This window comes from Rhipicephalus sanguineus, chromosome 8 (assembly GCF_013339695.2).
Source record: "Rhipicephalus sanguineus isolate Rsan-2018 chromosome 8, BIME_Rsan_1.4, whole genome shotgun sequence".
Lineage (NCBI taxonomy): Eukaryota > Metazoa > Arthropoda > Arachnida > Ixodida > Ixodidae > Rhipicephalus > Rhipicephalus sanguineus.
The window spans coordinates 75,591,094-75,618,618 of record NC_051183.1 but is presented as its reverse complement, the minus strand read 5'-3'; the positions used below and the strand labels follow the sequence as shown (position 1 = coordinate 75,618,618).

Here is a 27,525-nt window from a genome sequence, read left to right as displayed (position 1 = left end):
TTTGGGAATATCCTTCATCGTGAGCTGTCGGAGCAAGGGTACAGACTGTAGTCCACACGAAATTGTGTACGCTGGTCGACGCCGTCACTGCTGACGATGTAGAACACCAGGGGGCCTTGGACAGACACTGGAACGAGAAAGAAGTGGTCAGGAAGTCGTTAGTTTTCCAACGAAAGCTCTGTTTAGGCGCACATAGCAACAGCGTCAGCTAAAAATATCTCTCTGCGACGCGCATTAGGATCGACTGTCTATAGATATATAAAGCATACATAATTTGATGTCAATGTTACGGAGGCACCAGTTAAACCAAGTGGGAGTGTCAAAACAAATTATAACGTATTTTGTAAGAACCAATTGCAATTACAACCTAAATATTTATATAATTATTCCACAGATTGTCATGCTATATTGCTCCGTACAAACGAATGCAACGGACCCCATCAAATTACACGCGGTAGTTATCTGCTGGCGGCAAGCATTCCTCACAATTAGGGTAAAAAAAATCACAGCATATTCACGGGGTGAATGATGATGAGTGGGGCGAAGCTCCGGAGGCAATCATCGGTAAACCGTGAAACTCTTCCGTGAAATTCGCCCAGTACATCATATAAAGAGTGTGAAACACCGTCTATATATTAAACATCAAACTTTTATTGTACTGTTGGTTTACGTGGTCCCTTCATTATCAACGCTTTGTGATCGGTGAAATGCAGGGAAAGTGTCCGCTCCCGAGCGAAAGAGAAAGCGCGCCAAGAGCGACCGCGTTCCCCGCTCGCCCTGTGAGAATTAACGGCAAGGCTAGAGGGAATACACGACACGCGTAGCGTTCCTCTTCGCGTTCCACGACACGAGGTCGCTAGCATGCCCAACGAAAGCGAACGGAACGCGATCGTGCAAGTGCTCCGGCTTCGCGAACAATGCACGGCGTTTACTGCACATAAAGCGTCCCAAAACCGAACATCTTGCTCAAGGTGTGCTTTGCGTTTTTCGTAGAAATAATTTCTTTATCATGTACATTAAGACGAATAGTTGAAAGCTCACTAGAGTATATCGCCCGCAAAGCATGTCTTTCAGTGTGATTAAATCAAGGAACACTACGATGTCTTGTAAATTATGTTATCTAGTGAATTGCTCATCTAGTTAGCAATTCATTAAACTAGAGCTGGCTACATACATACCACTACTACTACTACAGAGGAGGGAACGACCCACACCCTAAGGAGCTTCGCCCCTAAAACATGGTTGATCCCTCCGTCCTAGGAATCGGTATAACACGAAAGTAAAATGTATCTTTACTAAAGTAGTTCAATGTTTACATTGCATTGATCTTGGTCGGCGGGGTAGTCGGTGACCAAGAACACTGTGAGAGGAAAGTGTGAGGTATAAAAGGCGCGTTTGTAACGCCTCCAGAGTGTGTGACCGTGGCGCAGTGGATAGCATGCCCGGTATCTTTGCCGCGGATCGAGAGATCGTCGGTTCGGCTACCGCTGACGTAACTTTTTTTCTTCCAAACTTTTCTTTGCCATCTCATCATTTCCATTTTTTCGATGTCATATCCATGACGGAAATACGTCACTGAGGTATTGGTGGACCCCCGCATAAAACACTTTCGTGTTAAATATTTCGAAATTCCTACCGAAACGCCCCGCGCCCGAAGTCTCGTTAAACACGGTACTGCTTTCCCCAAAGTGATCGCGTGGTGCAAAATACTTACCCGAGAAGTGACATAAAAGACATTTATGTAACAAGAACGAAAGAAGGGGGATATTAGGGGCTCGTTTTTTTTTATATAGACCCAACAATAATTAAAATTACCAGACAAGATAACCAAGGAAAGTGTAGGGGATATTTTTTGTAGTAATTATGATGTAAATGTGAATGATGTAAAGTGGACGAAAAGATAAATTGCCGCAGGCAGGTACCGAACTTCGAAGGGTGCAGGTTCGGTCCCTACCGGCGGCAATTTATCCTTTAGTCCACTTTACTTTCTTCACATTTACATAATAATTACCACAAATAACATCCCCTGTACTTTCCTTAACATTCTTGTCAGTTAGTTCTAATTAATTTAAGTAACAAGAACGTTTAATTTATCTTTAGCTCAGTGTTCGTGGTCTCCTCCACGGCAATAATTCAGAGAAAAGGCAAAGGCAAGTCGCATCTTCAAATGAGAAGCCGTGTCGCAAAAGGTTATACAGAATAAGGTTATCAAAGTGAGGTAAGTATTCTGAATAAGCTCGCCTTGAAAGCCCTTCTCCGACCGTGTCATCTCGTTCGTCGGTGGTCGACACGGCCTCCCCTGGCTGCACGCCCATGCATCGTATTTCGTCAAATGGAGTAGACGAAAACGACTACTCAATTTAACTAACGTTACTGTCAAATTTGACTGTATTGTCCTTTGACCTAACCTTATTTTCATGTACGACTGCTCCAATTCTGTCATTTCCATGTCCCGCTTGGAATCCGCTCAGGGCTGCTCTATTTCACTGCGTTTAGTTGCGGCACTCCTGCCACACATTTCAATAGTTACGACCATATGGATCCTTCGATGTGGCTCAAAGAAATAGAGCCGGATCTCCAGCAGGACTTGGCTTAGCCCTTTGAGACGCTATGTACACTATTGTGTACACCCCTTGTTTCGGCTAGCTCTATCGACTAGTGGCTAACAAAGAGCAAGATACATTGAGCTTTGGATTAATTGAACCTCTTGAATCTGTTGTTCGGTAACTTGCACTGTCATGGAACCGTGCACGGGCCTCTAGCATTTCGCCTCCATCAAAATACGACCCCCGCAGCTGGGATCGAACACGCGATCTGTGTCAGCAGGCGAGCGCCGTAGCCACTGTACCATCGAGGCGGACACACAAGAAACTTGCAAATTTTCACAGTCCGCCTTTCTCATTTTCCTGTGCTGCCCTCTGCCGTTTCGGTAGTGGCCAGGAGATCCGATATCGCCAGAACGAAAGCCTCCGAGATAATGAGGCGACCTTTCCGCTAGGGGAAGGGCGCATGCGCTGTGGCATCGGTAAAAAAAAAAAAAAGGCGAAAGCTCGCACTTGGCTGCGCAAGGCTTGAAACACTGCGAAGCTGGCCGAGCACGGCGCCGCACTCGGCTTTCCAGTAGCATGGTTTCTTATGTAAAGCTCGCATACGCACAGCATTCCACTCACGGTGATCGACAGTATCTTCTCGTCGTCTCTTGCTCTCCCTTTACCTGGCCACGTATTCTAGATCTGCTCGTCGCTGTCGTTCCCGTACAGCGACAAGCCTTGCTTCACGATGCGCTGCGTCTTCTTCGGGAATACGTACTTTGTTGCGCGTCCGTCCCATGGCTGTATCTGATCGGGCAGCGGAAGCGCGGCGGAACTCGGTTGCGCGAGGTGTCTCCGTCGCTGGGCGTGGCTTAGCGATAGCAGCTGCGTGGTTATCGCTGCTTCGAGTGCGCGGCTTGGCATGACGTCACGCCGTTATGCCAGTCGTTCGAAAAGCTGCGGCGTCGCCGGTTGCCATGGCTTCGGCGCGGCTGGCTCTTCGTGAAACGCGCACGTTTTAACGGCAGCTTAAGGAGCTTCGCTCTTAAAACAGGCGGGTTATACTCACTGTGTAGAATGACCGTCCGGTTTCCGCCACATATCCTGACAGGTGCGGCCAGGCCGCGCCGGCTGTCGTAACCCGGCGGCAGCTGAATGAAGTTGCTCCGACAATCCTGCTCCGTGCCGTCGCCGCCGTTGTTGTTGCCGGCGCCACCGCGGCGGGTCGCTGCAGTCGTCGAGTACCGAGACACGGTGCGTATCTTGAGCGATATGGCTTGCAGCCAGCTGGGGCGCGCGATGCACACGGCGTAGTTGAGGGCGCGCACGAAGTGCAACGCCTCCTCGGTGTACGCGAAACTGCGGAAGGAACCTCGGCAACCGCCGTGGTGCTGCAGACAACCGGGCTGAGCTGCAAAGACAAAGAGAAACGCACAAATGAGGAAAACGTGGTAGGCAATTCAATAATCGCAAATGAGTTCTGCGGAATTCCGCAAGGTGGCGGAGCGGTTATGAAAGGGATGATTCGCAACCACCTGATTGTAGCACGAAGCACCCCCCCCCCCACACACACACACACACAAGATACGGATTTGTCAGAAAAGGATAGCTTCCGGTTGATGAAAAAACCGCCGTAGTGTGGGGATCGAAACCGGGACCAGCGCCTTTTCGGGCGGTAGCTCTACTAGCTGAGATAACCAGGAAGCTAGCAATTGGCAGTCCACAACTCGAAGCACATGGACACACACGGCATATTGCAAACTGGTAGAGCCCATTTGGTATAGAGACCATCCCGGAAAGGCGTTGGTCCCGGGTTAGATCCCCGGACAGGGGCGAATTTTTCTTCGACTAGAAGCTTTCCTTTATGACAAACACGTATGGATTTCCTTGTGGCTTCGTGCTACAATCGGCTTGTTGTCAATTATCCCTTTCATAACAATGCAGACATTGGATCTGAGACTGCCTCCGGACTTATGAATAAAGAACGCTTCGGTGATCTCCTACGTTCTACTTGTGCTTCGATAATATCATAGTGTCAGACAACGGGCGGCTTGCACTTGGACTCCTTGCAGTCCTACAAAGCGTTAGCATGAGGCTTCCCTTTAAGTGAAGCTCTGTGGAGCAAGGCGTTTGCCAGCCTGGTCGATGCACCACTTCCAGCATGAAATGCGGTTACCATACACCACTTTATAGGCGTGTGCAGGGTTGTCTATTACAGGGGAGGAGTGGGGGGAGGGGGCGAAAATTCACCGCCGCTCCCCTTCTCCCCTAGTGGCTGAGTCCCAGAGAAAACCAGCTTGGCAATCGATACAAAAATGAAAATGAAGCGATGACGTGCTTCCTATAACGGCCTGTTTTTGTCCCCGGCGTTCCGGTGTTAACAGTGGGAAGTAAATAGTTCTTAGGACGCAATATCAGGGGTTATCGACCGCCATTGTAGTGAAAAACGCGCACGGCCGTAAGTCTGCACATTAAACCGTGACGGCGAGGACGCGACTATGTGAATGGTATGGGGCAGACCTGACGCCCCCCTGCCCCCTCCCCCACGTGTGCACGCCTATGCACCACGCCCTTCTCATACAGGGACAACGCTGAGTTCGATATATGCAGCAGCTTACCCAACTTCTTGCTGCCGCAGCTGTAGAGAACGATGCGCACCGACCACCGCCTCTCGAAGCCGGCTTTCGGAGTGACCACGTTGATGGACAGAAGGCTATGCTCTTCGTTCTCCGGAAAGTGCAAAACCACTGCGCAAAACACAAGGACATCAATCCACGAGCAAGCACCTAGAAACTGATGAGAGAACTTAGGAAATAACGTGTTTAAAGCAACTTTTATTCTCCGGAATAATAATAATGAGAGACGGCACTGAACTATTTAGGTGCGTTTTAGAGGTTGTGTTATCTGTGTCCATGGTTTGATCGATGATTTGTATAGTATATACCCACCACCTTAAATGCGGTGTAGTCTTGTTTTCTAGGTGATGAGGCCAGTGAGGCTGCGAAATGCAGCTTTTGTCCTATCACACCAGACAACTTTTCTACGTACTCATACGCACCTGCCTTGTGGTTGAATAAACTCGATCCCAAAACTTACCAAATTCGAACACACCTTCGAGTGTAAAAGATGGTCAGCGTAGGAGGGCACTGGTTTGTTCTAGTTGGTAACAATTCGTAGTCATGTTGTTTGTCATATATCAGGTCTATTAATATCATTTAAAAGTCTGCGCTAGCGCCTGTTCCTCTCTTTCGCTCGTTATCTAAGCGCTGTGCAAATAACCTGACCATGGTCAAAATGCATTTCTTAGAAATATGCTATTTTCTAAGATTCCCTAACTCGAGCTCCATATTTCTATTGACTGCATGCATTTAACATTTACGCGTGTTAGCTGTTCTGGGTGTTTGGGCCTGGCATTGTTGCGTCTACTCCCTTTAGAGGAGTACCGAATCTCAACATTGCAGTCGAGGATCACAAGTGAATGCCTTATAATGGTCGCCTAGATTTCCAAGTACGCATAACACACTAGGCCAACGACGAGTTTATACTAAATTACTTGATACCTACACATTTTGCAACAAGTTTCAGGAGTGCTGACGCATGAGCAACATTTATACGTCCGATGGCAAGATCTTCAACAACTTCGCGTCCGGTTTGAGCGGTTCTTCCTCAAAGGCGCCATTCAGATGGCAGTTAGCGCTCATGCTGAGCTTTTTGTATCTCTGTGTTTCATCTAGTGACGCTGTTTTTTTTTTTTTAATCGATAGAGGCATATCAGCTTTACAAGCTTTTCACACTACCGGAATAGATAGATAATGTTACGAGAAAAAAATTATGGCAGCTTTGCACTAGCAGTGCCAAGCCTGAAGGAAGAGCGGAGCTAGGTGGCCTTGCTTGTTTCTCTTTACATTTAGGGGCGCAGCACCTTAGGGTCTAGGCTTGTCCGTTGTGTAGTGTCCACGCACACTGGCACAGCACCGTGTAAAATCCCATAAAATGTTTAAAAATGGACTAATATCAATGATAATTGTGACAGAACAACGTAAAACACATAGAAACACAAACCCTTTACTCTAGTCGACGATTTCAACGTAGACATTGTGGACCTTAGGACCTAGCTTTGTCGTCGACGCTCACTGTCCGCGGTCATGATGGTTAGAAAGCCGTTGCTATAGTCGAAACATATGTGTGTATGTGAATAAAAAAGGTTTACAATAGACGGACAACAATCATAATTGTGACGAAACAATATAAAAGACCTACAAGCACAAACCCTTTATACTAGTCGGCGACTTCAAAGTGCACATTATGGACCTTAGGACCGAGCTTTGTCGTCGACTCTCTATGTCACTTAATTTACATCATATGGGGCAACGCTCGGGTAACATATGTGAGACACAAAGAAAAGGTTGAACAGTACACTATTATCAATCATATTTGTGACAGAGCAATATAAAACTCTTACAAGCACAAACCTTTTATACTAGTCGGCGACTGTAACGTAGACATTATGGACCTTAGGACCTACAGCTTTGCCCACTCGTCATCATTCACTTCGTGGAGATGCGTTCCATTTTTTTTTGTTTCTTGTCTTTCTTTCTCTTTCTCTCTGTCTTTTGTATCTGTTTTCTGTACCTGTTGCTTTCTATTTCTTTTTTTCTCTCTCTATTTCTGTCTCTCGCTCTTTCTATCTTGATTTCTCTTTCTTTCCTTTCTTTCCCTCTTTCTTTGCTTCTCTTTATTTGTCTCTTTCTCGTTCGGTCTTGCCTTCTGTTTGTTTCCTTCTCTCTCTTTCTCTCTTCGACGCGCTCTACGTCACCGAGCAGAGTTTCCGTTTAAAGCTCGCACCTGCTGTATTCCGTAGTGGGGCTTGCCCAGTTCCTGTGGCGCATACCTACCTGTGGTTTCCTGCGGACACCAAAATAATCTTACGGCCGACTTAAACATCTCTGTTAGAAGTATGTTTAAATATATTTACATGCAGAAGCGATGGCGGATGTCAGGCAGAAGCCATGTTCTTGATCCCCTATAAACTGTGGCTCACATCCATTGTGGGAATTGGCCAATAATTGAGAGGCTTTCTAAATTTTAGTAGCCTTCAAGTATAGGATCATTTATGGAGTAGAAACGTAATGAAATTATATAGGACTTTTTGGTCCACGATGAAATGTATTCGAAAAATCCCTTTTTTTTTACGGTGGAGCAGTTAAGCTTTTCGTTATGCCGTTTCGCGTCGACAGATAATTGTCATCATAAGGAACCAGCCCGCGCCATCTTCCTCCTCTTCATCTTCTGCTACGCTCAGAACACATGCACCGATTTGTCCGGCGTGGGATGCAATAACTCTGTCGGGTAAGCGAACGAACACACAGACAGAGATAGATAAAGAGAGACAAGAGAGAAAGATGGAAATAGAAATAAAGAAAAAAGAGAATTTTCTGGCGAAAGAAGTTTCTTGACGAGGTGGAATTCGTATCCGCGTGCCCACGAACCCGAGGCGAGCATCATAACCACTCGGCTATCCTTTTGTTTTGTCATTACCGGTTTATTAACGCGGCATATACATCAATAACAGACACTGCCTATAATAATACACAAGACTACAACAATGTCAAGATATCCAGCTAAAAATTTGTAATAGGAAAAAAAGAAAAAAAAAAGTCACAGCATATCCACGGGGTGAATGATGATGAGTGGGGCGAAGTTCCGGAGGAAATCATTGGTAAACCGTGAAACTCTTCCGTGAAATTCACCCAGTACATCATATAAAGAGTGTGAAACACCGTCTATATATTAAACATCAAACTTTTATTGTACTGTTGGTTTACGTGGTCCCTTCATTATCACCGCTTTGTGATCGGTGAAATGCAGGAAAAGTGTCCGCTCCCGAGCGAAAGAGAAAGCGCGCCAAGAGAGAGCGCCTTGTCTGCCTCCATGCGGCAACTCCGAGCGAATGAGAATGCGCGCCATGAGCGAGCGCCTTTTACGACCGCAGGCATCCAATGACATGCGCCATTCGCATTATACAAGCGCCATCTGTCATCTTTAAATAGCAACTCTAAGAAATACATGAAACGCCATCTAGTGAGCAATTCATTAAACTAGAGCTCTAAGAAACCACTAGTACGAAGTTGTCACCACTAGTACGAAGCTGCCTTAATTTTTTTTCAAATACCACCTATTAAATAAAAAATAAATGAATAAATAAATACTATAACTTTGTTTTCATATTTGTATACATAGAAAGATAAGCATAGAGTGTTTAGCTAGTTGACCGATTGGTTTCATTAAGATAATTCCCCACTGCCATGCAAGCCATCGCATTACACAAACGAGAAATGGAGGCTCCAAAAGAAGATATGGCAGACCCAGATAAGTCTATTCCTATAGCACGTAAATGCGCTTCTGACAGGGTTTTCCGTGCCGCAGTAAATCGCATACACATTAAAAAATGACCTATTGTTTCCGGCTAGTACTGGATCCTGTCGTTGTCACTTCGTTGTTATAGACCTTTGTCTACCCTCACAGAGCGGGCCCACCTAACGCCTTGTGACCCAACATGGCGGCGTCAAGGCGCCGACCCGGCGCATCTCACGCAAGTACAGAGATGGACGGTACACATATATCTTCAGTCTCAAACTTCCTAGCTGGTTAACTCTGATTCGAGCGTCTTGCACCACATGAGTGCCGTCTCCCTCGGGTGAAAGATCACTTTGGCTAGCGTCAGTTAACGTGGGAACCCACCTATACTACTCGCGGACGCGCTCGTACATTTCAACCCAGTCTTCAACATCCACCTTGTCTTTGTCAGTGCCAGAAAAGGTTTGTGACACTGCCTTGTGACAATATATAGGAATGATCTGTATACCGTGTTGTCCGGCGTTGTGTCCGCACAGCTCGGGCACATACGAGTCGCTGCCGTTGACGAAGACGCGCAGGGAGTCGTTGAGGCAGCGTCCGGCAACCGGGGGTAGGAGATGGAACTCCTCCAGTTCCAGCCGCAGCTGACAGGTGGAAGAGGGCAGCAGCACCGTGAGTGACACGTTTTCGCCGCCGGCGAAAGGTTTCGGGAACCCGGGCTGGACGAAGTACGAGTTGTTGGACAGCGTCGTCCCCACGTTGTTGCGAGCTTCGTCTGACGAAAGAAAAAAAAATTAGAAGCCTTCCCTATCGGGAAAATGGGGGGCAAGAAAAGTAGAGTATATATAGTGGAACCTTGAAACCGTGCCCCACACCCACGCTGGGGGATTGGCCAAGAACCGGGTAGTTTTAAGAGGAAATTATAAGCTAGATTTTGTCTATTTAGGATGAAAGAAGTAAAAATTGAACAAAAATTGAAAATATTAAGAACAGAATAATAGAAAAGAAGCGAAGCTTGGCGTGTGCTTGCCTGACCTATACTTTCATTCGTTTTCTTCCTTTCTTTCTTTCTTTCTTTCTTTCTTTCTTTCTTTCTTTCTTTCTTTCTTTCTTTCTTTCTTTCTTTCTTTCTTTCTTTCTTTCTTTCTTTCTTTCTTTCTTTCTTTCTTTCTTTCTTTCTTTCTTTCTTTTCTTTCTTTCTTTTCTTCTTTCTTTCTTTCTTCCTTTCCTTCTTTCTTTCATTCGTTTTCTTTCTTCCTTTCTTTCTTTCTTTCTTTCTTTCTTTCTTTCTTTCTTTCTTTCCTTCTTTCTTTCTTTCTTTCTTTCGCATTGCGCAATGCGCCATTTTAACTTTTTCCTTAGCAGCGCAACACATCTGTTATTACAGAAACAACGACGTGCTTGCGTGAAACAACAAAATGCAACAATGAAAGGGAACAATAAAACGTGGCAGTTGGGAATGACAAGGGACCGCGATAAAAGATCAGTTTGCCATCTTAGACACGGCTGGTCGCCGGCAAGCCCACGATCGCGAGAGCGTCTACTATTGGAATCGTAATCATGGTTCCCATAGTATTGCGTTGCTCATTTTATGCACCGCTATATTAACAGTAGTCAGTCCAGAGCGTTTTCAGTGAATTTGGCATCCATTGTAGAACAGGCCGCTCATTTGGTGATGTTACATTCAATACGTGGCAAACCCACTACCATTTATTATCAGTGAAGTCTATTCCTCCTCCTCCAGCCCACCTCTGTTCCACACCCCTCCTCCCCATCCGTCCCCATCAGCCCTTGCGGCCCTTCTCGCTTTTCTCGAGGATGCCGGCCTAGTTGAACGAATTTTCTAGCCGCTCACCACGGTGACTCGGACGCCCGTTCTCCTGCCCCCCACCCCCTCACTGTTTTTTTCTGCTCATACCTTTCTTTTTCTTCTTTTACCATACTCTTTTCACTCTCACTGTCCCTTTAATCCCCAATCCCCCGTGAGTGTATCGGTTGAGGTGTCCTCACTTGAGAACCAGTTATCGTGCACTCCACACACAATTTCCATTTTCATTTCCTTCTTCCTTTTGAGAATCACCTCCCCCCCCCCCCCCCATCCGTCAAGAATGTCAACGGGAATTCAAAACATAGCTTCATGCAAATTACTTGATCTGATTAAGGGCCCATGAGGTTATTTTACGTCTTCGCGGAAATGTTGTGACTTCATGAACAAAACAACAACAATTAACAATAATAATAATAATAATAATAATAATAATAATAATAATAATAATAATAATAATAATAATAATAATAATAATAATAAATCGATTCAATAACTACATTTCGTAAAGCAATTGATGGGAAACCGGTCATAAACGTCGCCATACCCTCCCAGAATATTTTTGCGCCAACAATACATTTAGCTTTTGAAGTGCGAAGCTGTTTAAGCCGGTGCTGTCACCAACACGTTAGAGCCGCTATCACTATTAAGTGTATCATTGTCCTTCTTAACTGCATATTGGAAATTTGTGGTGAAATATGGTGGACGTTGTTGTGAATTTTATATCTCATGTGCTTGGATTTCTTTTTTCTTTTATTTACATTGCTTCACATGTAACTGAGATCAGGCAATTATGCGTTAACTGCTTGCCCTGCTCGATGAAATTGGTATACGCGTATTATTACTATTATTTCCTATTATTATTTTATGCAGCCTTTCTACTCGTTGTATACTTGTGTGAGTTCATTCACGACAATGTCTAAGGACCCTTTCAACTCCCTCCTGTGAAGATCCCTGATGGGATTGACAGTATCCTGAAATAATTACATTACAATTCGAAATAAGTAAGTGCTAATTAATGTGAAAGTACGGTTGTCAACGTCTCTTTTTAAGCATGTAGTTAAATAGAATTGGTCGTTTTGTATACGTGTGTACCTGCGTAGTATACGCAAGACCTCAAACACCATGTGGTTTACCGTGTTTGCAAAAAAAAAAAAAAAAAAAAAATCAGTGAATTTGATTTCTCGTGTTACAAACAGTCGCTAATCGTGCTATACCAAGTCTTTCTTTTGCCCGGAAAATGCACCTGCTTTCCAGGGTTGCCGATGGTGGCAACCCTGGACCCTACTTTGAGACAAATTGTCTGCTTTATGGCAACAAAAATTTCAGGTTGGCGCCATGTACTTTCTGGCGAGATTGTACTTCTATTTTTATCGCATTTAATGGCCACTTCTCCGTATTCTTTGAAGATAAAACAGAAAGCAAGTCTAAAGAATAACCATTGTTTGAAAGCTTTTCTGTCCTGTTGGCCTATGCGCGCACATGTCCTTGCCCCGCCAGCGAGCTTGCGCGAATCGAGGCACCCAATGAGCCAGGGGCGTAGCCAGAAATTTTTTTCGGGGGGGGGGGGGGGTGGTTCAACCATACCCCACCCCCTGGCTCGCCCCTGCAATGAGCATCCCTCGTTCTGAAAAGATGGAGGGACACGCGCACATAAGGAAACCGGTGGCTATGCAGCACACTGCTGAAGCCAAATTGTAATGCTGAAACGCAGCTCGTCAAAGAGACATCCGCAACGAAATGAAGGTGGACTGTTCATCTTCGATCAGATTTCGCTACTTGTAGCTGAACAGGTTTATTGTAACTTTGTACCAATTTCGGTCTACGGCTACAAGAAAAAAGAAAAGCAGCTTCAACGTTTAACGTTCCTGCTGATTTGTTGGCCCAATATTACTTTTCCAAGAAATCTGTCTATTGTAGACAAACTGTACGCGGGCGAAGTGAAATTATAATAATTTATTAATTTATTTGCAACGTACCCGCGGCTTGGAGACCGAGATAGAGGGAAAAATATTGTGCTCGCCATACTGTGTTTCTGCTTATTCAAAATAATCATTTACTGTTGAATACTAATAATTCTATACATATCACATTTTTTTTCTATTTTGTCTACAAATTTTGCAGTAAAATTAAATGGCATGGCTACTTTGGGTACACTTAGTATGAGTTTTGGCTCCTTTTCAAATCTACCCAACGGCAACCCTGCTGCTTTCTATTATATAATTTCTTAATGAATTTTCGCGATACTGTTGAACACTGCATGGGTGGTAGGGCCATTGTCAGGCAGTCTATTCTGCATTTGGCCGTACCTTCACTTGACATGTAATGTGTTGAAATTATTTAACGAAATGAAATGAAACATAGTGGAGAGGACTCAGGATTGATTTCGACCACCCGGGCTTCTTTAAAGGGATGCTGACACCAATTTTTTGAAGGCGAGTTTACTCCGTCATACAAATCTCCTGTGTACAGAGATTGCTCTCAGGAAGTATAAAACTGAGTGAATGCTGATAAGGCACTTTATTTTGATATTAAAGTCAATTTTTGCGTTGCGCACCTACTGACATCGACAGTAGCCTGACGTCAGGCTGCAGTGTCAATCGTGGCGACTTCACGCACCAGTATGACTAGTTGTGATGGAGTCAGGTACACATAGGCTTGCGCACAGGACGGAGGTAGAGGAGTCCCCCCCCCCCCCCCCCCGAAATCACCTAATATGGGGGAAGCAGGGTTACGACCACGCAGGTTCTTCACGATAATAGCGGCCGAAGAACCCCGATGTTGCATTCAAAGGACTATTCATTTGACCCCTTTGCTCCCGGACAACAAGGGTGCATAGGGAGGCCATGGTGCGAAGCGTGTCATCGCTTCATTTTAAGTTTTTCATCCATCGCGAAGTATGTTGCCTTTCGGACACGGGGGGGGGGGGGGGATGATACTTTGCTCCCCACCCTTGAATGGGGAGCCTTGTGCACGCCTATATCCAGGTACCAAACATTCAAATTGTACGCCTCTGCGTCACCAAATAGACCCAATATAGCCGCAGCAACATGGCCGCGTAGCGGGTCGGCCGTGGAAACGTCACGGTATCTTGAGCGAGCACGTGATACGAGAAGCTCATACCGAGTTGTGACGTCAGGGTACAGTACGAAGAGAAACTAGCTTTTACAAACATTTTGCGAATAATTTTTCAGGGTGCGCTCACGTTTCCCAGCACATGTTGAAAGCTATTGAGGACTCGGCCTTTCATTTGACGGAAAAAAAATGAAAATTTTCGTGTCAGTACACCTTTAAAAAGCCACTGGCGTAAGCAGCCAGAACTACCTTGAGAGCAGCCCGATAACAGAGCAAGAGGGGCGAGGAGCAGTAAGCCCGGTTGGGTGCCAGTTTTGATATTGTGTACGCCCCGCTATCTTGTCTGTGACTTCGGCAATCCTCGCTTTGCTCGTGGAACGTCACAAGGGGTCCCCGGCCTACGTCATACCGGTGGCGATGTCGCGAGGCGCTGCCAACTCAGATGAGCAGTCACGCTTACTTTAACATCAAATGAAAATGCCCTAAAGGCATCGTTCGCCACTAATAGTCAGAAGCGACCACGTACTGCACGAGGATTATCTTCACATACTCACAGATGCAGCAGACTCCGAAGCCGTCCGCACAGTCTCCCTCCCGGGTGCCCCTCGAGAAGCGACAGTCGGGAAGGGACATGCACCGTCCAGTGCGGTTGAGATCGCTCTGGCAGAACTCCACGAAGAAGCCCATCACGGGGAAAGGGTCCCATGACTTCGTAATAAGATCCGGGTTTACTGTAAAGAAAAAAAGCAAGAAAATTAAACTTACCCCAGTTCCAACCAGTGCGAAATCTGCAGAAGCAGCGGAGGGTCAAATTTACATTTCTTGAATTTCGCGCCAAAGCATCCCACTCCTCCCCCCACTGGTACTCGATGTGACGTCACGAATTACAAAGCATATTACAACTTCACGCGTTTTTGCCACATTTCGGCTTGAAGGGGCTATGACACGGCCACCCAACAATTTACAGTTTTCACCGAAAAATAGAAGTAGAGGGTCTATTGCGCCTATACATAGTATATGGAAAATGCACTGTACAAGAGAATTTCAGTGCAAAATAAGCCCTAGAAGTCGCTGGCTACAAACCCCACCCACCGCCGACGACCGCCATCTTGCCATGGCGTGTGTGACGTCATGTGCAGCGTGCAGCGGAGCCGTCGTCTTCTGCCAAAGTTTCAGCCGCTGAAAATCGTTCACTTTCAGTGCCAAGCTGAAAAAAAAGAAGCTGAAATAGTTCGATTTCACGCGCAGCTGACCACGGAACAAAATCGTTCGGAAGCCAACTGGCAACCCTAAGGGCCCCACCCGCAATGAGCCACACTTTTTTTTTTCAATAAATGTTGTTTCTCTCTCTCTCTCGGCGAAGTGCAGGCGCTCGCGTAGCAAGTAGCTTGTAACGTCACGGCTCGCGAGTGTGCCAGTGTCGTCCCACTCTCAGGCAGCTCGCATGTTTATAAAATGAAATCAAGGCTTCGACGGACGCCCGTCTGGTCGGGAAGAATCATTGAATAAAAAAAGACGAAGACGCCGACCACAAGAGAATAAAAATGCAATGACGTTTCGGCACCCAGAACGGGAGCCTTGTTCACAATCACAATCAGATTGTGAACAAGGCTCCCGTTCTGGGTGCCGAAACGTCATTACATTTTTATTCTCTTGTGGTCGGCGTCTTCGTCTTTTTTATTCAATGTTTATAAAATATTCGATTACAAATTAAGCGCTCGACCAAATGCGCTAAAGTTTCGTCAGCTTCTTTGTGAACGCACAAGGATTAACACGCATAGCACAGATTATTTGGTCGAAAGTTTGGTGTCATGTCCCCTTTAATCAAATTTGATTAACTCGGTCCTAGAGGCGTACAGTTTTCCCGTTTGCCTAAAAGGGGGTGGGGGGCGACATATTTGGCTTAAACCGGTAGAGCTTGGAGTCAAGGCGAACAGACTAACTGTGCGCTGAGAGTGACGTATACAGCCGTCAAAACGCTTAACTCGAACGCTCCGCAGCGTGGCCTGGACTAGTTTGGCTAATGGGAGCCGCGAAGTGCTGGGCGCTGTTGCCGAGATAATACACTGCAAACGCAAACTAGCCGAATTGGGTGTTTTAAGGGCTACAATCCTCCTTAATACTACCTTCATCTGGACACTACTCCCTTAGGGTGTAATGAGGTGGGTGTAATAAAGTTCTGCGTCCTCAATTTTACTTCGTTAAGAAATTATGTGGAAGAAAGGAGGTAACTTCACTATATGACGCCATTCGTCGAATGGAGTTCCAAGAACAAAAAACTCCCATCTCATCTCCTCTGGCATGTTTTCTCTATTTTTTCCGAAGCTTTCCATAATGCCTTCAGGGCTGGCGGGCATGTATGCAGCTGTGCGGGGGAAAGAAGTAAAAGAAAGAAGCGGTATGCTTCAGCCAGCGTACAAAAAAATCCCTTGCACAGATAGCCCAGAGAAAGAGATACACGCGACCCTCCGAACGGCTGGAGAGGAAGCGAGGCAGCCCTTTGGCCTTAGCGGCTTCAGCCTACTGCGGCCCGCCCCCGCCAGGTCAAAAGCAAGCCAGACGAGGCGCTACCGAAGTGAAATGGGACAAAGCTTCGCGCCGCATGCGCGCGCGAAGAAAGAAAACATAGAAAAAAAAGAAAAATGCGAGGAGGGAGTCGTAGTCGATCCCGCGGCGGCGCGATCGTCGTAGCTATGCCGGCTAGGCCTCGTGAACGCCACTTCTCAAGTGATCAGCTGTGTCGGTCGTGTGTGCGCGTTTTGTGCCTGCAGCCTCACTGTGTTCTCGCCGCTGGATGTGATATGCGTGCTTTGACGACAGTGCGACATGCTACGCTGCGAGTGCGATAATCGCGACGGCCTGTCGACTCAAGCGAGCGTGCCGCTGTGCAATACCAAGCAGATGATGGGCACCCTGCGTGCTCGGCACAGTCAGGGACAAAAATGGTAAGTAATACTGATGTTCTCTCTCTTTGCGAGCCCTTATCGTCGCTTATGCACCTGTAGATGACCTTCTGCACATTGCGTCGCTTGAAAAGTGCAATGAAAAGCAAAAAAAAAAAGAAAAGAAAATCGGCATGTCAAGCTTGCGAAATGCCCGCCAGCGCACAATGAGCGTGGCATGTAACCCATGCCGTACATTACACGCATGTCATTCATTGTTTCCATGTTACCAGCTGTCATTTATGTACGTCATACAGTCACGTCACGCTATACCAATCTTGGTATGATATCAAGTTAGAGAACCGGACGCGAGTGCACCAGGCTCCATGCCGTAAATGACATGCATGTCGTTATTTTCATGTTACTATATGTCACTTATGTTCGTCGCACAATCACGTCACGCTATATCAATATAGGTGTATGTCAAGCTAGCGAACCGGCCGCGAGCGCACCATGAGCGTGGCGTGTGTACATGACATGCATGTCATTATTTTCATGTTGCCAGCTGTCATTTATGTTGGACGTACAGTCACACTGCACAATACCAATTTTGCTGTATATGAAGCAGGCGAAACGGCCACTAGCGCTCCCGAGACCATGTTGTCAAAATAACGCCATACATGACAAGCGTGTCATGATTTGCACGTTAGAAACTGTCGTTTATGTGCGACATACACTCTTGTGATGCCATACCTATTTTGGTAAATATCAAGTTAACGAAACAGTCGCAAGAGAACCAAGGGAGTGACGTGTAAATCATGTCGTTAGTGAAATGCATATCATGATTTTCAAGTTAAGACCCATCATTGATGTTCTTCGTGCAGTCCATTAACGAAACAACCATCCCATTAACGAAACAACCACACGAGCTATGAGTCGTAGGCGGCTAGATAGATAGGTAAATAGATCCATTCAAAGTCGTAGAAGTGTTTAACAAATGCTTTGCATTTAAGTCGTTAAACTCAGATAGCAATGATGTGTAATGCATGTTTTGGAACTTCTGTGAATATCACTCATGCTTCATACGACCAGTCAATCGACCCAGGAGTGCGCCCTGATAAAGTTGTTTGCACGATATAATTTTCTTGCCTGCGATAAAGCATGAATGAGGCATGATGCTTTCAGGGAATATACATTAGAGCAAAAGGCCACGGTTATCACATTGTCACATGATGGAATGTGCATAAAGGACAACTTTGTTTTCGATTTATTCTTTTCCCAACTTCAATTGTTTGTTTTAATCCTTCGTCATCGTGTCAATTTGCCCACATTGACATGTGACAAGACCGTGCGCTCTCATTTTGCAGCATCTACCTTGGATGCAGTCAACTACCCTGGACATCTTTCTCCCGCCATGCAACTGTGAGAACCCACCGAAGCACAGATTGTCAGGAAGTGAGAAGACTTTTCGGCAACAATTTTGCATTGCGCACTCTGCCCGTCTCCTGAAATAGCATATTAAGGTACATAAGCACTGTACCTTCATACATATGCATCAAGGAACAGTGAAATAGCATATCAAGGTACATTAACATCATTAGCTTGAATTCATTTAGCTAGAACGAATAAATCATGTTAAAGCTATACAATGACGGCCATATCATGTGACAGACATCTGCTAAGTGCAGTGTGTATTGTGAAGCACATGCGTTTTATGGTATTGAATGAATGGATAAATGTTTATTCCAGCAAAATACAGGAAATGGGCCTCAAGTGAAAAGCGACAATGGTAGCTTGAGAAGTGCACAAGGCCCAGTAGAGCAAAAAGAGAGACAGAGCAGCAGAAACGTGTGCACGTTCAAAGGCAAAACATACACGCATACAAAAAGAAACATGAAAGACAACGCAGAAGAAACGTGCACATTCAAAGGCAAAACACCTACGCCATCTGCAAAGTGACAAAATCAAAAAGGGTGAACATTTACGCTAGTGAAAACAATGAAAATCAGAAAACAGTGAAAACAGAAAAGAAGGAATGGCCATTCAACGGCACGGAAGGAATGCAACTTCATTGGTCACGTATCAACAGTGAAATTTGCCAAGGTTACATGTGCATATTCTTAGCCATTAGGAGATGTGCAAGGCTAATTTAATCGCATTGATATAAGTCAGCTGTTGAGTCTGTTGAACCAGATTGTTGAATCATCTTGTTTATTCCCTCGTTAATTTGTTGTTTTGCATTATGTTGTCATAGTTTTTATGACCAATACACAGTATCATGACTGTTGACACAATTTGACAAGGTGAAAGCGCTGTTATTGTGCCCAGGCCTTAGTTTATCCTCATTAGAAGTGCGCTGTTTATTTTTGCCTTGCCATGGTTCAGTGCCAAGTTGCCCAATCTTCACTCCTAAACAGAGTAGGTGTGGTTAATCAAGACCTTGCTAACATTCACAACGCTTTTAAAGTGTACTTATAATGATAACTTTACTGACATCAAAAACTACCCACATAAGGGTAAACATGGCAAGAGTACACTTCTGGTCGTGTTTCGCATTTTTTTTTTACATCCGTTTGTTTTTCGCCCTGTGCACACGAAGTGAAACGCTCACAAGGAAATACTTAGCAGCATCTCAATTTTGTATTTATTTCGTGTTTTGACAAAATGCCTGCAATAAGGATAGTCAAGTGCGAATCTTCGGTAAGACATTCATTTTTATGTATACAGAAATCTTAGTGGACTTCTTTTTTGTGTAATTTTCAGGAATACACTTCTGGCAAAGCAGCAAGTGTTGCTTGCCCACCAGTCTGTGTTCAAGTCAAGTGTATTGTGGGCATGAGTGTCGGCAGGATTTTGTCTTGGGGGTGCAAGGCGGCGTAACGTGCCGGCCTGGTGAGCAGGAGAGCATTGGTGTAGCTTGGGTGGAGTCAAGTGCTGGTGTGTCTTGATGGCAGCAGGTGCCCTTTGTGCAAACCCCTGCCGACACCCATGATTGTGGGAACACCCTGATGTGCCTCACTTTACACTATGTCGAACAGCTCATACATCTTACCACATTTAGGCCAACACTGGTATTGATGCAGAGTGTTATGCGCAATACTGCGTGCAACCTTTCTGATATCGTGTGCATTTGAAAATTTCGCATTGTTTAAGAAGACGCTGAGCGGACCCAGTGTTATTCAGGAAACATAAGTCTTAACAGGGGCAGTTGGGCAAGTTGGTGTATATTTATAGTTAAAGAGGGAGCAAAAAAAAATCACAGCACAGAGAAATGAAGGGGACAGGATGACGCGCTTCTAGCAACTGAAGTTTAATCGAAACCACAGAAAGATGTAAACACACAGTACGAAAAAATTACAAGACTAAACAACCACACATCCACAGAGGAATGGAGGGGGCAGACAGGACAATGCGCTACTAGTAACTGAAGTGTAATCAAAACCACAGAAAGATATAAACACACATGACTAAAAAAGCCAAGCACATGTTCAGCTTCAGTTGTTAGTAGTGTGTCATTCCATCCCCTTTGTTGCTGTGTGTTCTGATTTCGTTTTCACGTTTTCCTTACCTATGAACTGAACTCCTGACTGTTTCACAGTCTCTATATATGTGTGGTCAATTTTTATTCATCCTCCTGGCATATCAATTCCTAGGATCCATGGTGCAAAGCGACCAGTCACTATTTACAGGAATTTTTTTTATTTAGTGCCTGTGATTGCCTAATTGCAAGTTGACGTTGCAGCCATGGTGCTTGGATTATTTTCAATGTGGTAATTATGTGTAAGCCATCAAGTGAGGAAATAAGGATGAACTTTTGAGTTACAGATGGCACTAGCTGGCATAAAAACATTGAAGCATGGCTGTACTTGTTATGCATATTAGAAGTACTGGTACATTGCAGTCATGTGATTATGCCGACAAGTTCCCAAGCACACTTCCAGAAATTTACGATGGCTTCCAGGTATCTGTGAGTAAAAATGTACAGCAGCATATGAAGGCAACCTTGTAATTTTGTGGGCATTGCTGAATGCTTTTATGCACCTTGGTAAGTGGATCTACAGCCAACACCACAGGTCTATTTTGGGCTTTTTTGTAGGAAACTCAACTCCAAAATCATGTGCGACATGTTTTGATGCCATAGGGCAAACTAATGCAATAAAAAACTGTACAACTGCCTGTCTACACGGTTTCATATTTCCCAAAAGTGATGCTAGCCTTATTGTACTAATTAGTTGCCTTCGTGTGTAGGCTGACACCAAGTTCCTTGGGTAGCTTATTTTTTTGGATTGTACTTACATACTGGCACGGTGAAGTGCACACGTTAGTGCGCATCATGATGAGATTTTACACCCTACTTTCGTATTGCTTTACTGCTGTGAATTATGTATAGTGCTTAGGCTGTACTGTATATGTTGTTCCACGTGTTCAGTTTTGGGAGTAGGTTCTGTGCACGACGATGGAAATATATACCTATATCCTTACATTGACACGAGAACTGCTGCTGTTTTGATTCCAATAAAATGTTGCAACCACTGGTTCTTGTATCAATTGAAGTATGACTACTTGTCGTGCATGCAAATTGAAGAAATGAATTTGTGCTTGCAAAACAAATTGCTGAAACACTGCCTGCTCAATGTAACTGCTTGTGTTTTATTACCAAACACATTGAACAGATGATTCCCAGATTATGACACATTGTAGAAGATAGGCAACAGAAAGTTAGACAGAAAGTCATCACTGTGTTCTAACGTAGATTGGGTGATCTTTTATCAATAGTAGCATAATTGAAGGTTGCTGTTGTATAAATAAAGTTTAACGTAGTGTGCAGGTGGACGAGGGAGTGCACATATGATAGCTTTTCCAGTTTTCTGCATATTTGCTACACTCCTCGTTTTTCTGTGTTACGACTGTGAAATTATGAACTGCAAACAAGCCAACCTCTCTGCTGCTGTGGTGAAGTAATTCAACAGAACCATATTTTCTCAAGAACAGCTGTTCCATTGAGGAAGAGGGTAATGCTTTTTTTAATGGATACTGCATCATCTGTCTGAGGGGAGGGCCAAGTACACATGGACGTTCACAAGAGAGAAGTGCAAGTACATTAACTTTTTTGTTTTGCGGGAGACCTGTCACTGGTACACTGGGGAGGTTGTCCTTGACCTTGGGGCACGCGTTAGGCATTCGCTTTAACGCGGTGGCGTGATGCTTACCAATAAAAGCTAATTAGTAAGAAATGTAGGTAGTATCCGAGTATGAAAGCAAATAAATACTGAATATGCGTTATAGAGAATCACTGAATGCCGTGCTAAAGCGTGCATTGCGAATAAGCGCTAAATGCGGAAATACATAAGCGTTCAGCTGCTCAGAAGGCGCTGCCGCCCCTAGCTGCGTGCAGCTCGCGGCTGTACGCGCGCATTCAACGCACTTTATGTAGACGCGTTACAATGTCCTTGTAACTCTGAAATTTTCTGCGTGTGTAATTTTCATATGCGAACGCAGGCGGTCCGCGCTAAAGAGTGCATTGCGAATAAGCGCTAATTGCGGAAACAGATTTTTATTCAGCTGCTCAGAGCGCGCTGCTGCCCCTGCGTGCAGCTCGCGGCAGTACGCGCGCATTAAATGCACTTAATGTAGGCGCGTTACAATGCTCTAAGTCGGGCATCTGCGTGTGTAACTTTCATGTGAGAACGCAGGCGGTCTTCGAACCGCTCATAACACCCTGCCGCATCTGGACGCGCGCAGTTCGCGGCTGCAGAAATAACGAAAATTGCTCCACAGCATACGCTCATGGAATGCACATACGTTCGCTCATCTGAAGATACCTTTGTCACGCTGGTATTCACGAATTTAGCGCGAGCGAAGGGGGCACACGTTTATAATTTTTATAGCGGCACGACACGGTGAACCGGAGAATTCGGAGCCGAGGGTGTTTACGTCGATCGGCTCGGCCTGCATGACGCCCCACAAATTATGTATTGACCTTCCGCAAGAGCAAACACACGCCGATGGTACAAGAACAGAAGTTCGAAGTTGTGCCGACGGGTTACCAGCCGCTTTGTACATACATTGGTACATATATAAGCCCACGAAAAAAGCAAGCTTGCAGTGATGGCGCTGTGGTGTAATGGTTATAGTGCTTGCTTTAAGTGCGTGTGGTCGCGAGTTCGATTCCTGTGTCGTGCGTACTTGTATGCAAATGTCAGTGTTGTGCATAAATACTTTGGTGTCCATTTTCGATTATGTCCTAGTGATGAATAGTAGCGGAAATTGGCCGGTAAACGTAATATAGTGCCTAAAATATACTTTTCTTTTTTTTTTCATTTTGCGACCGCTCTAGGGCCTCGTATAAAAGGAGGCTTTAACAGATCTCAAAAGAAGCAGAAAAACTCTCAATGCGCTCTGTTCAAGCCTGCAAAATGGGTTACATAAAAACACCAACTTTACCTCCAAAAGGAGGCTTTAAAAGCTCTCAAAAGAACCAGAAAAACTTCCAATGCGCTCCGTTCAAGCCCTCAAAATGAGTTCAATAAAAAACACAAATTTACCTCCTTAGTTCCGTCTAATCACTCCCTCCTTTTGAACCTCCTTTCGAAGGGGGTTTTGCGTAGTACCTTTAGGATGCACGCTGCGCAACGAGCCCAAAACTCCCTAAAAGGCTCAAACCCGTTTGCAGTGTACCTCCGTATGCTCCGTCGGCATACATTGGTAACATCTCGCCAACAGAACCCAAAAATACGCGGCACTGGCGTGAATAAAACCATTTGAGGCCACGCTGAAAAGCTTTCGTTTTAAGCGTGCTGATGACGGCACACAAAAGAAAAATATCGCAGAGTTGTCTTCTAGGTTTAAGAGTATATGCGATGGTCATTACAGAATTAATCTATATACCAGAAACCAGTAGCGCCACTAATTGGGGCTGCTAAGGCATGCGGAACCGGGGGTGGCCGTTGGGATGGGGGAGGACCCGCAGTGGATATAATAGTAATTGTTTTGGGGTTTAACATCCAAAAACTACGATATCATTCGATATCATTATGAGGGACGCCGTAGTGGAGCGCTTTACAAATTTCGACAACCTATGTATGAGTGCACGGGCCTCAAGCATCTTCACCTCCATCGAAAACGCGGCCGAGATTCGATCCCGCGACCTTCGGGTCAGCAGTTGATCATCATAACCGTTTAGGTGCGCAAATAAAATGCGGAATGGTTTGCGGGACGCACTTGTAGATAGCGATGGTTGTGCCGATATTAAAGATGCGCTACATATCTGTATATTTTTATAACAGTGTATAACCAATTTTGGTACGAATATCGCCTTGTTTTTCAGTATAGAAAATTCATTGTTCCTTGTATTTCGTTGTTGTATGTTTACCAGTAGTGTAAGTGAACCGGTATATTACTTGAAACTTTATTCTTTGCTCGTTATGAATGAATACAATGTACAATATGCCCTCTGTAATGACTCCAAGACTGGGGTCGACAGTATTGAAAATAAATAAATAAATAAATAAATAAATAAATAAATAAATAAATAAATAAATAAATAAATAAATAAATAAATAACCACTAGACAACCGTGGCTGGCAGTGGCGATTGCGGAGAGGTGGAGAAGAATTGGTGAGCGCCCCCTCTGCATGCCACACCCCCTCCCCCCCTACCCCCTTTAACGCACTCTTCTGGTCCATGTTAAGATTTTGCTTGCTTGTAAACGAACTTCGTCTGTTCTTAGTCAAAGAATCGTACATACAGACGCTGGCAAGTGCCGTGAAACTGACTTCAATGCGAGCTGGTTCGAAAAACTCGCGATAGCGTCGGTGCCTGTCTTTTCCCTCTTTCACCGCATATTCTGGCTTACCCAACATCTTCTTGCGGGTAAAGTGGTGTTTTAGTATTTTGGAAAGGCAAGTTGCTAACACAAGGGAGGTGACTTTTACCTTTAGCTTTCCATAAGTCACGAGATCAAGAAAAAGTGAAACATATCGCAACATACATAACAAGATAACTCGCCGGCGCCACGTGCCGGCAGTAGCGTCGTACAAAACTCAACATCGGTGAAAACACTTCGCGAGTGCGCACACGCTCATGCGAGAGCTTCAGAAAACGATGCTAACCTCACCAACAGCAAACAAGGTCACTTCGACGCCATCGATTCCAAGTTTCATTCAAAGCAGTCGACGGCTGTTCCTCAAAAACCTTTCTTCGATTTAAGTGTCCTTGCGAGGCATAACCGCGGCCATGAAAGGCGTCCACAACGCCGCGACGTCGTGCGTTGGGTTTTTTTCGTTACCGCGCTATTTGCGTCTATCAAGCTGTAATTATGCCTCACCAACTAGACCAAGAACAAGTTTTGTTTTTCTTTTTTTCTCTCAAAAGCGTTTACATACTTCTATTTCCATAGAGAAGTTACAGATAGGCCAGTATCTAGACCTTCCCCCCAAATATATATCATTGCTTAGATCGAACATCCATGACTGTGTCTGCCATGCTGCTATAATGGACACCTCGAACCGAGCAACAGCATAGTAGGACGTGCTGTCACGTGAGCATACTCTGCGCACTGACATGACACAGTAACCGAAACCGCTAAGTGGCGGCATAAACGTTATTATATCATTTATGGGCACAGTCGGATCCTTGTCAGCATCTTGTAACCATTGGTTTGCAGATGTAAGAGCATTAGCTAACGCAAAAATATGAAAAAAAAACACTAAAACTATCATGTTGCCAATTCACAAGACAGAGCAACTTGGTACGAATTCTTCTTAGAAAAAAGAGCACGACAGAAAGAGTTACACTCCATAAAGAACTCTTACTTTTAATGTAATTCAGTCAATTGCTGATGTTATAGCTTCTAGGCATATTTTTGTTTTCTGGTAGGCTTCAATGCACACATGTGACGTTTGCAGTTTCTTTATTTTTTTTTCTTTTCCTTGGCTCGTGTATGCGACGTAACAGAAATAAATCTATTTTTTTCTATTTTTTTTGCAATGGAACGCATGTTGTTTTGTTGTTTTCTTTTTAGTCCCCAGTCCTTGTTTCGCGCTCTTTTTTCTAAGGTGTTATATAAGTTTGACGTCAATAACGCCTGGCAAAGCCGGACCGGGTATTCGCCACTGTCAATATTTTTTGCTCTCTCTTGGAATTACACGCTTCATTATGTTTCAGTGAAGCTAATTAGAAGGACGCAGTGCAGTTTCATACATATACTTCTTAATGTGCTTTTGTTACGCCTTCTGTCAGCTATCATTCATACGTCACGAGCAAAATAAGTTTGCTGACGGGGATGCCAACCAAAAGTAATCGCGCTGTGCTTACGTTGCTCTCAAATGCAGACAGCGATCACGAAACAATGGGGCGGGAAAGCAAATTCATGTTGTGCTTGTTCCCTGGGGACAGAAACAAGATAGCGGGTGCAGAAACAAGCACGTGGTGTTTAGGTGCGTGCCAGTTTATCTGGCAAAGCTTCGACGGTTATGACTTTCATTTACTGTTACTACAAGTCGGATATGTCATGCAAGTGGTCGTTCAAAGCAACCAACGCTGCTAGCATGTTCTAGACTAGCGCTATACTTCAATCACATGTTCGAAAATGTTCCTTTTAAGAGAGTCGGGAAGGGAACGAAATCTTGGCTGCCATTGTACGAACCATGCAAGAAACGTTTTACGACATTCTTCCGTCTTCGAGACCTTAGGCATCCTTCTTCTAAATTGACCTACGACACATTTTAACCCAGCTTTTTAGTCAACCACGCATTTAGATGCGAAGAGCCGAAACCAAAAACTGTCTGTGCTGTGTTGCTTGCACAGTTGCGGCCTTGAAGAAGAGAAGTACGCTAGTCAAAACTTCAGCTCCGGCGACTCCCCGCGTTCACGAATTTTTCATATCCTTAGACGATCATGTTATTTACCATTCAACACTGGTTATTTCAGCCTTCTGAGCCGCACTTAAACAACTGATCCCTCTAAATGTTTGTTTGTGTCGGTCTTCGAGATATGATTAAAAATAGTCTAAAACAAACATGTACTACTTACCCTTGAGACGCTGTCGGTGTGGGGCGCAGATAGCGGTGTCCAGAGCGATTAACGACACCAGCGCCACTGCCCATATCCCAGTGAAAGCGCGAACGATCCAGCACCGAGAACCATCAGGGCGCAACGCTGGCAAAGGCGCGAGAGTCATTTCGGCACAGATAAGTGTTAAATAACGTCACAATAAACGGGGGCTGCTGTCTTATCAGCTCATCCTCGCGGCGACACCAGATGGCACAGGGTTACGACCTATTCCACAGGGCAGGCTGGCTGTTCGAACTTTTAACGCTAACTTTACCGTACCGGGATATCATTCAGTCCTCTTTTCTCCTGCACGATGTCATCTGTTCTTCATAAAACCGAACTTCTTACGTAGACTTCAGACTCACGTTTATGTCCATCCGAAGCACTGTGGAACATTTCTGGGAGCCCAAGGGGTGTCGGCGAGCACTGCAGCAAGTAATTTGCTTTCTGGTTATCTCGAACAGTATTGCCAAGACAACGTTCAGCGTCGGAAGCATCAGTGACAGCTGAAAGTTATCGCGGCGCTCGACGAAGGAGATATATGTCGTCCGATCACGACGGTGTTGATGGCTACTGGAACACACGTTCCAGTCGGTTTCCTTCCTGAGATGATCCGGAGCGGAACACCACACAGCGGGTTAAACTATGAATCGCATAGACGTTCGTTTAGCGAGACGATTCGGAAGTTGTCGGCGCCGTTGGATCATGTGACCTCTTGAGAGCCGTCGTTCCTGTTTCGATAAAGAGTTCGCACGTGCGACACGGTCCGTGAAGGAACGTTGAATATCAGGTGACAAAATCC

General features: G+C 45.0%; 1 protein-coding gene across 1 annotated transcript; it reads right to left on the bottom strand.

The window, feature by feature from the left end:
• Positions 1–27,037, bottom strand: LOC119402107 (uncharacterized). Its single transcript, XM_037669215.2, has 6 exons — positions 26,703–27,037; positions 14,343–14,519; positions 9,397–9,663; positions 5,150–5,278; positions 3,601–3,942; positions 1–127 (listed from the first exon to the last, which is right to left on the bottom strand). The coding sequence occupies exons 1-6, from the start codon at positions 26,848–26,850 to the stop codon at positions 15–17; spliced, it is 1,176 nt and encodes a 391-aa protein (XP_037525143.1). The 5' UTR covers positions 26,851–27,037; the 3' UTR covers positions 1–14.
• Positions 27,038–27,525: the final 488 nt, after the last annotated feature.